The 12,149-nt window shown below is 46.1% G+C and overlaps 1 protein-coding gene across 4 annotated transcripts in view; it reads left to right on the forward strand.

Annotated features, from left to right (window-relative positions):
- Positions 1-12,149, forward strand: part of PUSL1 (pseudouridine synthase like 1) — a 65,700-nt gene that overhangs the window by 29,826 nt on the left and 23,725 nt on the right. For all 4 annotated transcript variants that reach the window (XM_073317094.2, XM_073317096.2, XM_073317097.2 and 1 more), the window contains exons 4-5: positions 2,698-2,847; positions 5,459-5,632. In XM_073317094.2, coding sequence (XP_073173195.1) covers positions 2,698-2,847; positions 5,459-5,632 — 324 coding nt within the window. The remainder of the gene's footprint in view (positions 1-2,697; positions 2,848-5,458; positions 5,633-12,149) is intronic.

Genomic DNA, 12,149 nt, shown 5'->3' on the forward strand with positions numbered 1-12,149 from the left:
CTACGCTGATGGAACAAAATCGCCTCCAGGAGAGGCGGAGCTCTTCGGGCGACGTAGTTAGGGCGACACAGTGTTGATGCAGACACTGCATTGCTCACGGCGTCCTCGGTGACCTCCAGGAGGTGTCCCACCGTCACCGCACTGGTAACCGGTTTGAACCCTGCTGTCCTGCAGCCAGCTATGCAGCTATACGCCCCTCCCCTTTTAACGCCCCGGGCACTTATGAAATGGCTCTTCCTGTTTGCTCGGTGTGGAGAGCTAAGTCGGGCAGCAAACGCCCAGAGGAGGTGGATCTCCTGGGTATGTGGGGAGGGGAAGCTGTGCAGTCCCAGCTCCGCGCTAGCTGTAGGAAGTTCAACATCTACCGCCAGATTGCTCGGGGCATGGAGGAGGACTACGACAGGGATGCGCAGCAGGGCCGTGTAAAAATCAAGGAGCTGGGGCAGGCGTACCAGAAGGCCAGGGAGGCAAATAGCTGCTCTGTTGCAGAGCCACAAACGTGCCGCTCCTACAAGGAGCTGCACGCCGTCCTCGGCAGCAGCCCCACCTGCATGGTCAAGAGCCCCATGGATATTTTGTGGGGGGGCTGGAGTCACTGGCCCACTGGAATGAACTCTGAGGACGAGGAAATGGAGACAGAGGAGGATGGGGACAGGTGACAGGGAGAGCCAGGTGTGAGGAGCCAGAATCTCTTTTTGACTCCTGAGCAGTCTAGCCAGTCCCAGCAGTCGAGCTCTGGTGAGCCTGATGCAGGGGAGGGAAGCTCTGGTAAGTCCTCCGTTTGCTTAAGTACAGCAGGGACACATCTGCCCATGTACGGCTTTTTTTAACCAGGCTAGATGAGGTCGTGAAATAACCAACACAGGGTCAGTTGCTATCTGCTTCTCATTCCCCTGTGCAGCGAGGCAGAGGGGGCCCTGGTGAACAGTTAATTTATGCACTCTGGGGTGTCCCGTGAATCCTCCGTAGAGATCTCTAGGAAATTTTCCTGGAGCTAATCTGCAATCCTCTGCTGAAGGTTTCTTGGGAGGGCTGCTTTGTTTCTTTCCCTGCGGTAGGACGCTTCGCCATGGCACTCGGCAATTACTTCAGAAGGCACCGTTGCAGCATTCAGGCTAGCAGCATGCAGATCCAGTCTGCAGCCAGATGCATGCAGGAGCTGCTCCCTTGCAGCCTCAGTTACCTTCAGTTTACTGCCTGTGGAAAATGGTACCAGTATTCAGAACAACAGCCCGATGTGGTCGTACTGATACCCCAGTGCCACCTCACCCCCACCCCTCCCCGGGCTGCCATCCTGCTCTCTGACTCCGAAGCGAAAGTGAGAAAGTTTTGCTGCAAATCTATCCATTATGTCCTGCACATTGCCCAGAGTCACAGTCCTTCATAGCAGGAGGCGATTGATGGCCCTGCACCTGTGCATCACAGCCACTCCCCTGTGGATTTCCCCACGCCAAACTGATTCGTAGCAGTCTGGCCAGCTTCCACACAGCGATCGCTACTTAGGATTCACCTTGTGGCTATAATCTTTGCATGAAAGTCAGTGTGGATGTGCTCAACCTGGGGTAAAATCCATCAACTCTAAGATTTATTCATTCATTGCAGAGCTCTGCTGTGAAGGGACCTGGTGGGGGAGAGCATGGTTCTCTTGCCATCATTCGTGTGATCTAGGCATGACAGTGGGAGTTGCAGGATAGTGGGGAAGGTGCAGAAAGATTTAATTTTTAAATCCACATCAGTAGTAACAGAGTTAATCATGATGTTTTTGTGTAACATACTAGGGATACCAAAGAAACTGGTAAGTATATAGTGAATTCTTGCAAAAAAACACAAAACAAACCCCATTATGCGTCCCTTGACATTTGCACCAGCCACTGAAGAGCTAGTGGCCCCGCTGTGGTTGATGCTAGCCATAATGTAGCATAATATAATATCTTACATTTGTATAGTACATTTTATCCCACAGCATTTCTGCAAACCGTGAACAAACTCCTGCTTGTCTTACTCCTGCAAAACTTTCTCTGACACACACACCCACCCCCCTTAAGGGGAGAGAATACTTTATGCATATTTAGATGTACACCATTTTGCGTTCCACATCTACTGCTAAGGCGGAATGGAGCAGCTGTTTAGCAGTGCTCAGCAACACATGAGTTTAAGATACACCCTTCAGTTGAAACTGAAAGGGAATTAAGGGTGGCAGGAATTAATTACTCAGGTTGGAACCTAGGTCAGGACACCAAGGTTACCTCCCTGTTCTTGCAAAAAAAGCTCTGGGGTTGTTAATAACTGCAAGGGGTCAGAACCTCAGTTGTGTCTCATTCTAAAGATACCTCCTACAGCGACACAGGCTTGCTTTTGTCTGGGATTTAAAGGTATGCTAGAAGTGATGGCTAACACAGTCTAAAACTCTAGGGTGGGTAGTCGGGGTGTGTAGACTTTACCAAGTGCTAGCCAGTTGAGTTGAAGCATACAGTCTCCTTTTCTATCCTAATCAACACAAATCCACAGTGACCCCAAGTTCCATGCTAGAGCATTGGTTTGTTATCAGATCAAAGGGATGGGTGGTAACTAGGGAATCATCAGAGGAGCTTCCTAGAGAAGTCTGTTGTGTGTGTAATTCTGGAGGTCGCCAATCCAGGTAGTGACCAGGCTTAAACCAGTGGGTTAAAAAGGATCCCAACTTTTCTTTCCTAACAGCATTCTGAGTGCCTATCGGGTGTCTGATAACTTCCACGCACGCTTCTCTGCACTGTCAAGAACCTATGTTTATCGGCTGGTGACAGGCTGCTCTCACCATTCCCAAATACCGGTGTTTGAAAGGGATCTGTGCTGGGCTCCGAAGGGAGAGTAAGTTTATTTAATTAACCGAAGTTTTCAGGAAAATCCCCTTTATTGGATTATGGAGATGTTTTTCTGTTTGTTTGTTTTTTGTTTTTTAAGTTTCAAAGTGAGTTAAACTAAGTGGAATTAAGTCCACTTTAATTCTGAATAATTTAATATGGTAATGGGTTTAATGTGGTTTAACTAATACACTTTAAATTCACACCATTAGTTAATTTGGATTCACTTTCCCGAGTGTTCCTGTGTAGACAAGCCCTAAATTTCCAGGTGTGAGACCAGATCCCCAGCCAGTGTAAGTCAGTTTTGTCGAATGAAGTCATTGGAACCACACTGACTTACTGCCGCTGTGAATCTGGCTGTCCATCCTTTCTTCAGTGAGATCTGGGATAACTGCAATGGCCTAGCTGGCTTACAGCCAATAGCAGATCTGCAGTGATTGAGCCATAAAGGAGTGCATCTGTGACTGACGTTCTCTGCGCTGCCAAAGCCAGAAACTCGCAATGGAGCAAACTTTTTGCATCCTCTGTAGAGAGTGAGAAGCATCTAAAATGGAGACTTTTTTCTGTACAGCAAGTTAACTCTGACAATCTAGGGCGCAGTTATCCAACAAGAAACAAATGTGCAGAAACCCATTACCTTGCAGATTTTAGAGTTACAGATAGTCTGCTTTGTACAGTCCCATCAAGCCTGACAGCTCAATGTTTTTTTTTCTTGCCCCCGTTCGCAAATCCATATAATTCTTCTCCCTGGTCACATTCTACAATGCTGTGTGTTCAAATAATGAATGAACGCAGGTGCCAATCATTCATATGCAACCCTACAAAAACAAACCAGTCTGCGTTGCCCAGTGCTCGTAAACAATCTTGGAATAGCAAGCCAGTTGTTGCAGATTGGTACCTATGAAACAACCCTTTAGTAATATAGCAGCATACGTGCAATGGAGGATACAAATATTTTAGTAAAGAAACAGGATGTCAGTTTCAAGCTTTAAGATACTATAAATTGTTAGTTAAAGAATAAAACAATGTCAAGCTATCCTCATTCTTTTTTACTATCATATACTATCATAAATATACATTCAAGAATATTGGGGTTTTTGGAGTTTTTCCAATCACATTATAGTAAAACAGTTTTATAACTTCAAAGTCAGTTACAATAGTTTTATCACCACTAATGGAATAACTTGACATTTTTCATTACATGTATTCTTATAAAGCCAGCAAAACAATCACAAATGGTCCCAGCAGAGAAATCAAACTTATGTTGTCCTAATGGTAAATATGTGCGTTCTTTTTTGTGGGCTGAGGAGGGGGAAAACAACTTAAAACTGCAAAATTATATGTTGCACACACCATAAACCCTAATCTCAAGCTTTGTGAAATGACATGTAATTTAGCCCAGATGTTGCAGTTAATTTTCTCAAAGGACAATACCACACAGTGGGTAAAGACAGACTGTACCAAACGCTGAGTGGGGGGCAATTTACTAACTGGACTGATTCTTACTCTAACAAAATCCAGAAAGCAAATTCCCACTGATTTCAGTGGAAAGCAGCATCAGCCCTAAATCCGTAAATATATATTTTAAAGGGGACACCGTCAGTTTAAAAATCCCCAAACCAGATTCCTTTCTGTATTCCCAGGACCACCTTTAGAGCTAGTTGGGAAATCCTTTTTGTTCCTGTGAAAAATTTCCACAAAAATGGAAAACTGTTTTGAAGTTTTTCTTCAAAATTGTTGGGGCTTTTGTTGAAAAACTGAAAATGTTCAGCCAAAAGCCACACCATTTTTGTGGGTTTCTGACAAAAAAACCCCCCAACATTTAATCAAAAATGGACATTTCCTGTGGTGATTTCTGTTGGGAGGGAAGGACTCTCAAAAACAAACCCACCATTTTTTCCATAAAAAAACCTTAAAAGAAGATCTACCACCTTGAAACGTTTTGGGTTATTAAATGTGAATGGCAACTAGCAATCTTAACTTTACTTTTTGCCCTTTACACTATCTGTTCATTGAGAGTTTGCAGTGCCTTGAACTTGTGCTGTTGCCAGTTCCTCTTCCATCTCTAGTCTGTTACACCTGCGGGTTGGCTTGCTTGTAGCAGGCTATTCCAAATGCCTGGTTTAGGTAATTGTCCTTGTGTCTCTGCAATTTCCATTTTAATTTATCAGAACCTCATCCTCCAAGGAGGATTTTTAGTTTGTTTTTTTCAGGGCGGTAACTTTCATGCAGGTGATCAGAGGTTGCAGTCATGAGAGATCTAGAAGTTCTTTGATAGATACTGCCTTGCGTAAACCTTTGCAGTAGTAGGTCCTTAGAGGTGAACAGAATTCACATCTGGATTAGGGTTTGGAACACCATGTGTTTTGGTTTGGGCCATTAAAAGTAGGGGGCCATTTGCAATATGGGAGTTCCCCACCCTCTACTCGCCCCTCTCAGTTTTTTTCTAGAGTGTCTGAATCTGGGGCTTGGACTTGGATACTTCTTAGAAATTTATTCTTCTGCCCCCCCCCCCCCCCGCCCAAAAGACATGGTTGTGCAGAACCTTCCCTTGCTTCCAGACCCCCCCCTCAGACCTTCCTTCTTGCTCTGATGTATCTCTCTCCATTTTGTTCCAGCCATTTGAATGTTCCTGCCATGCAGGAAGCAGCGGGTTCCCTCCTAGGGACCCATGACTTCAGCACCTTCCGCTCAGTCAGCTCTGAAAAGCCTTTCAAATCTCCCATTAAAACCCTGGCCCAGGCAGACATCCGACCCTCTTCTGGTTTCATGTCACATCACTATGAATACAGGTAAGAACCCACGTGGCCCTCAGCCCTGTCAGGCACTTTGTTGACCATACACTTGATTGCCTACTGCTTCTTCTGAGAGACCACCAACTGCAGCTTGCCAATAGCCCACTGTTCTCTCCCCTTGCCAGCAGCCTAAGACTGGAAACTAAGGGGACTGAAAGCAGCAGCCCACGTGTGAGCAAGCCGAATAGACACACTGGCTGCCTGGCCCACCATGGAGTGTGGATCAGGCAGATGCAGTGACATGTTGTGTCATTCCTGCCCTCCCTGGTCAGTATCGAATGCCACATTGCCGGGAGCCATTAAACTTGACTTGACTCTGGCTCTTTGCATCCTCTGGTCTGCTAATGGAAGGACATGCGCTGTTCTCACCGGATGGAGCATTTCCCTAACTCCTCCTTGCCATACAGCTGAGAAGGCAGAGAACCACTGGTTTACAGGGGATTAGCTTCAGTTTTTAAGGATCAAAGCCATCTTAAAAAAACTCTCCTTTCTGGTCAGTAATGTACCACTCATTAAGGTCAAGAATTGAAACTGGAGCACTGTGCCCATTCCTTGTGGCCTCTGTAAAGCTGTGCTAGATTGTTATTACTTCCGCATGAGTCTTGCTTGCATTAAGTATTTAGTGAATTAGCCATATTGCGTGTCCCTCTGCCAACTCCATCTCACTCGTAGGTTTAGAGTGAGGCACTTGAGCCAAACCTGTCTGTGAGATTCCCCAAGTGTTGCATGCAGATTTCTTCATCTCCGACTTTGGCCAAGATGACTGTGGAGCAAAATAAGGGACTGATCCTGTGTGGTGTAAGCTTCAGACATCGCTGCAGCATGCATGCCCTCCTTCATTGCTAGCTGTCCAGCCTTGCAGCTTGCAAGCGAGGTAGTTAAAGGGGGAGGCCCTGGCCATCTCCTAGCTTTGTGGTGACCCTTTTAGGCATGGTGGCACAGGATGAGTACAGCAGGCTCACTTGCAGGGTGATCTGTTTTAGGCCACTGGGAAGGGTCAGCCAAGTGCTGAGATCCAAGCTTTAGAGCACTGAGAGATTTGGGTTTGTTCCATAAACCACGTTTTAAAAAACTGACGCCTTGAAAAGAGAAGAAAATGGAGATTTGTTTGCACCCATGCTCATAGAATAGTAAAAGATCAATGACTGTAGCTGTCCCATCTGGGTCAGACACTCTAAGCCCTCTATGGGTGTGATCCATACATGAGAGACCCAGGGAGGAGAAACAGGGTGTTTCTGGGTTGGTGTTGGCGTCTCAGTGGATGGCAGTCTCTCTTGCTATCATGGCACTGAACTGCCAGACTCTTGGGTTGAGTGTAAGGCAGAGGCCATGGCCACTTGTGTTCATTAAACATTCCCTGGCATGTTTTCCCCAAAGTAGGGATTCTAGCCCTTGTCATCCTGATCTATTCCAGTTTAGACATTTTAAATTCTACCTCCATCAACCCCCAGCTCTGGGAGTGGCTCAGTCAGAAAAAGCATGCCTCCTGTCCTCCCCAAGACTGGGATGCACTGTTAGCTGCTGCGTTCCACTCTAGAGGCAGCTGCATTTCATCGTGAGGAAGAAGGGATTCTCCTCTATTTAATTTGCAAAGGGGTGCGGGATTCATCGGGAGTTAATATGCCAGAGAAGTGCAAGAGGTGGTTGGTTTTTTGTTTTTTTTTTAAACACACTCTGATCTGAACAGCAGGTCATTGGTAGGCATTGCCCTGGCTTGTTAGGATAAGTGAATAATCAATTGTTCTGGCGTGCGTGTCCAGAACAAAGCAGTCATCGTGATGGCCCTTTAAATGAAGAGAAATGGTGGGTCATGATGGAAAGACTCCTCCTCCTCCCCCCCCACCCCCCGCAAAGAAATCAGTGTTTATAGAGCTGAGCCATTGGGGGGAGAATACACACGTACGTTTTCCGGGCTAGGCAGCATCTTGGTAGTAAATCTGCACCTACCTGATCTTAACTTTGGCCACCACACGCCACTGGGCAGCTGAATAAGCTGCCTTTCCAGGTAGTTCCTGGAGATTGCTATGATAGCTGGCCTCTTGCGCATGGCAGCCTCCTTGCTGTCAGTCATGGGCCGCTGTTGCAGGAGGCAAAGAGCCTTCCTCCATCAGGGATGGACGGAGCTGAAGTTAAAACACCTCTTTGCTTCTGGGGCCCCCCGAACCTGTGTCCCCTACCCTGCTGCGTTCTGCCCAAGGGAGAAGTGGCAAGGAGGTGATGGCGCTGTGAAAAATCAGGTCGCCTTCCCATTAAAGGCATGTCCTCCTGACAAAAAGCCACCCCTCTGCGTAGCTAGTAATGCTTAGCCTTGAAGGAGGGCTTTGCCACAGTAGCTAATCAATCCTGTCAGCGCCCCGGGGGGGCGAGAATTACAGGTGAGGAAAGTGAGGCAGTCCAGTGATTTGGCCCAGGGTGAGTTAGGCAGAGCTGGGACTGGAACTCGGGAGCGGCTGACTTGGAGTTTCTTCTCTCGCTCCTAGCCACGGCTGCCTCGTGTTTATCCAGCTTGTGCAGCCTGGCTTTTCTGCACATTTCTGCTGGGACGTTTGCAGGCTCACCTCAACCAACAGGCCTGCAGTCTGCCCAAGGGTGGAGGGAGGAGCTAGGGGAAAGGGTAGAAGGCAGGTAAAAGGAGCCAGGAGAGGTGGTGATGGGGCAAGAAGGGGAGCTCCCTCTCCAATCTTGCTGCTCGATAATAAATTGCTCATAGTCCAGCAACCAAAGGAGGGGGCCAGAATTGCATCTTTACTGGCACAATCCATCCAAAGCCACCTGCCTGTCCATTGTGAAGTTATGGTATAGCTACTCATTAGCGTGTGGAAACGATTGCCCGTGTTTATGGCACGTCTGGAGCCTGGGGGATCTGGAATTGGTAACCTAAGTGATCAGGCGCATCAGGGAAAAAGAAGTGTGATTTGAACCCTTCTGTATTAGTATCCAGTAAATGGCCAGAGTGGTGCACGTCCTGCTTTTCATCAGTGCAGCGTGTCTAGGTGAGGGTTTGCAATGGAGTGACTGCAGCAGTCTAGCTACTCCAGTGCCAGTATCATAAATGTAGACAGGCCTGTTTTTAGTACCCGGGCTGTTTCTTGAAACCCATCAGTTCCTCTTTGAGGCAGAGCGAAATCTCCCTGCACTGAACCCAGCTCCAGGCAAAAAAACCCAGTGACTGCTAAGGAAAGTACTACCGGGGAAAGCAGTGGACTTGGCAGATCTTTCTCTTGTCACTGATCTACTAATTTGTGAATTTTTAACGTGGCTGGTTTTGTGTATTTGACTTTAATAGAATGCTGTTGATTTAAATGGTTTGGAAAGGGACTGTGCATTTTCTAGTTTATCTTGCTTCATAAATCTGTGCCAAGCAGCTTGAGAGAGCCTTAAAGTGGCATCACACTAGTTGTTAGAGGAGCATTTCTGCTGAGTTCTGGCGATGCACAAAGACGGCTGTCTTATAGCGAGTCATTTTTACAGTGATGTAATGTTTTTTTTATTTATTTATTTACTGAGCATACAGACTTGCGGCTTTCAAAGGTGCATGATTTCAATGGGATTTGGATGATTAATTCCCATAGATGCCTTTCAAATCCCAGCCTTAATTATTAAAATCTTGTTAAACCAAACCATTATTTTTCTGGTTTAGGGAATAAATATAGTTCTGGTTTTATTTATCCTTTGTATTAATCGCCTGGTTATAATTAATCAGATGTTCCCTCAGTGGGACAGTTGTCACTTATGAAACTCGGTATGCACCTTTCCCAAACCTGTGACTGACGGCCAATGTACCTGGAGCGTGTGCATTTCTTTACTGAAGTACCAGCAGGAAATCAGCTTGCAAAGAAAGGCCTGAGATTGCACGAACAGCATATAAATAGGTTTTAAAACTAATCTAAGAGGTTTATTTTATTTTTTTTCACGCTGGAGGGTGGGATACAGTGAATGATAAACCATGATCTTTTAGTCAAATAATGCATCTTTTCTTCCTGCTTCTTTCTTCCCCCCCAAATGAAAACCAAGCTTCTGAATTGACCCCTTGTCTGTGTAAAAGGGCAGCTGTTAAAACTGCTCCCTCCATCAAACTCACCGTTGCCTGGCAACAGTGGAAGTTAGGTTAATGTCCCATCAATACAAAGCACTCTTGAATGCTAAAGCCATGTTCAGGAACTTAGCCCCATCGCTTCCTTGGGAGTAATTTTCCATCACCTGTTTCTCACTGAACATGTATTATTCGTTGCGAGGTGCTGAGTTGTGCCAAGTGAAAAGCCAGCCCAGAGTTTTGCTCGGAAGCAGAATGGTGTGTGATATTAACGAGGAGAACGTTCCCCCTTATGGAAAAGTCTGATAGAATTTAACAGAGAACCAATCATTTCTCTAAGTTTATTGAGTCATCTGATATAACTTAATAGAGAATTCTATCCCTGCCATAAAATTCTATAAGAAGGCTCAGAAAACTTTCAGAAAGAATCTCATTTTCCATTCAGCTCCATAGGTTTTTAGGGCAACCTCTGTAGACTGCTATTGGTTTCATCCTTAAGTCCTATTCGACTTCGCCATCAGAGATGCCACTTGCTGTGTCAATTTAGGAAGTCAGATTTCACAGGCAGTTCCAGCCCTAGACCCCAGCAAAATACGGCAAGATTTCAGCCTAGTCTTGATCAAAAATGCACTTTTTACATTCTTCTTTTAGAATAAAATTAAAACTCAGAGATCAGATAGGTCATGGGCTTGAACACCTTTATTAGCCCTGTTTTACAGATGGGAAAACTGAGGCAGAGAAGGGGAAGTAACTTGCCCAGGGTCATGCAGCGAAACAATGACAAAGCCAAGAACTGAATGCAAGTGTCCAAATACTTACTGTGGCCAGGCCCTCAGTTTTCCTTCTCCTTACATTGGGGTCCACGGTTATTGATCAGGGGTCTTAGAGAACTAGGGACAAAGAAATCCTGCCTGTGGTGCTGTATAAAATTAAGGGAGGCTGCATTAAATATATTAGCCTCGATTCAGAACACCTGCATAAGTGCTTTGCTGGATCAGGGCCTTAATCTGCTTAAAATTGTGTGTGCCGTGTGCATATGGGCAGAGCACGTACATCATCTACGTAGAGGGAAAGGAATGGCACGGGAAAGCGGTAGGATATTAACGTTTTCTGACGGGAGCAGAGTCTGGGGGGGTGGGAACTGAATGACACGTTGCAGCAGGATGTTATTGGTGATTTTCTTGGAAAGCATCCTCCCGACGTGGCGTGTTCTAACGCAGCGTTCTGCAGCCTTCAGCGCGCCCACCTCCCGTGCAGGCTGGCAGGTGATCTCAACCCCACTCTCCCCGTCTTGATTGCATGGTAGCTTTTCACCTTCCCAGATAGCCGAGCCCTTCCCCACAAGCCTGTAGGTTCTGGGCAGGCCCAAACCGATGGGGAACCAACCTGAACAACATGCGTGCATTTCTCGCAGCCACACTTTACACACACACAGACCCCTTCTGCATAAGCACAGATGGTCCAAATCTTCATAGCTGCCCAGTCTGCCATTACTAATAATTTTGCAGGGGCGTGGGAACAGACCACAGAGCACTAACAGTCACTTGCACACAAAGGTCAGCTGTTAGGATTAGCAAAGGCAAATGTTATCCCGAGTGGCAGTAGGAAGGAATTGAGGGAGGATTGGTGAATGGGGGAGCAGGGGCATTTAGGAACTCCCAGTGCATTGGATAGTTTCCATTCGCTCTCACGTGAATTCCAGCAGCACTTAAATACTGGTGAGTACTTATATTTATGAGTCTATAAATGTGCTGTTACATATGTACCCCCTCTATGCCCAGAATGGACTGGAGAGTGTTTTGCCTCTGGCCATGTCCCTTTGTAGAGTCCGCCACTGAACCGTGAATTTTCAAAACCACTTTTTCCAGAAATGAACCAGATTGGATCCGCCATAAAACAAAAATCTCCCCACGTTGGTAGGATGGTGTTGAGGTGTCCTTTGGAGGTTTTAAAATCCTGTTTTCAATGAGTCTTAGAAACCCTAAAACTTTTGGAAATCCAAGACAGGTATCCATTTAAGAAGCTAATATTTTTGTCTTCATCACATGGGCACTGGCTTGTTGTGGCAGGATCATACTTTAGGGCAGGGTGGACATTTTGGTTGTTCTAGGGTTGCTCTTGAGTGCTATGCTGTGCATTCTGGGTTTTGATTTTATTGCTGTAGGAGAAGAAGGTTGTTTCTCGTTTGTTATTGTAGGGCTGCTCCTGAGAGTCGGGCTGCAGACATGGATTTGTTGTTATAGGGTTGGGTGTGAATACTGGGTCTTCTGCCGTTTGAGGTGAGGGGATGGTGCAAAGGCACAAAGTATTCAAAGACGGCCAATAAAGAATAAAAGGGGTTTGCAAGCCTAAGTGAAATGTTGGGAGAACTAGCGTTGGTAGGATCCCCTTTAAGGAACATTGGTGATTATTCAAGTAGGTTTTAGAATCGGTGTGATCTCCAAGTTGCAAAAAGCAGTGGCTGTTTCTATCCAAGCAGCA

Source organism: Lepidochelys kempii, chromosome 18 (assembly GCF_965140285.1).
Source record: "Lepidochelys kempii isolate rLepKem1 chromosome 18, rLepKem1.hap1, whole genome shotgun sequence".
Taxonomy (NCBI): Eukaryota; Metazoa; Chordata; order Testudines; family Cheloniidae; genus Lepidochelys; species Lepidochelys kempii.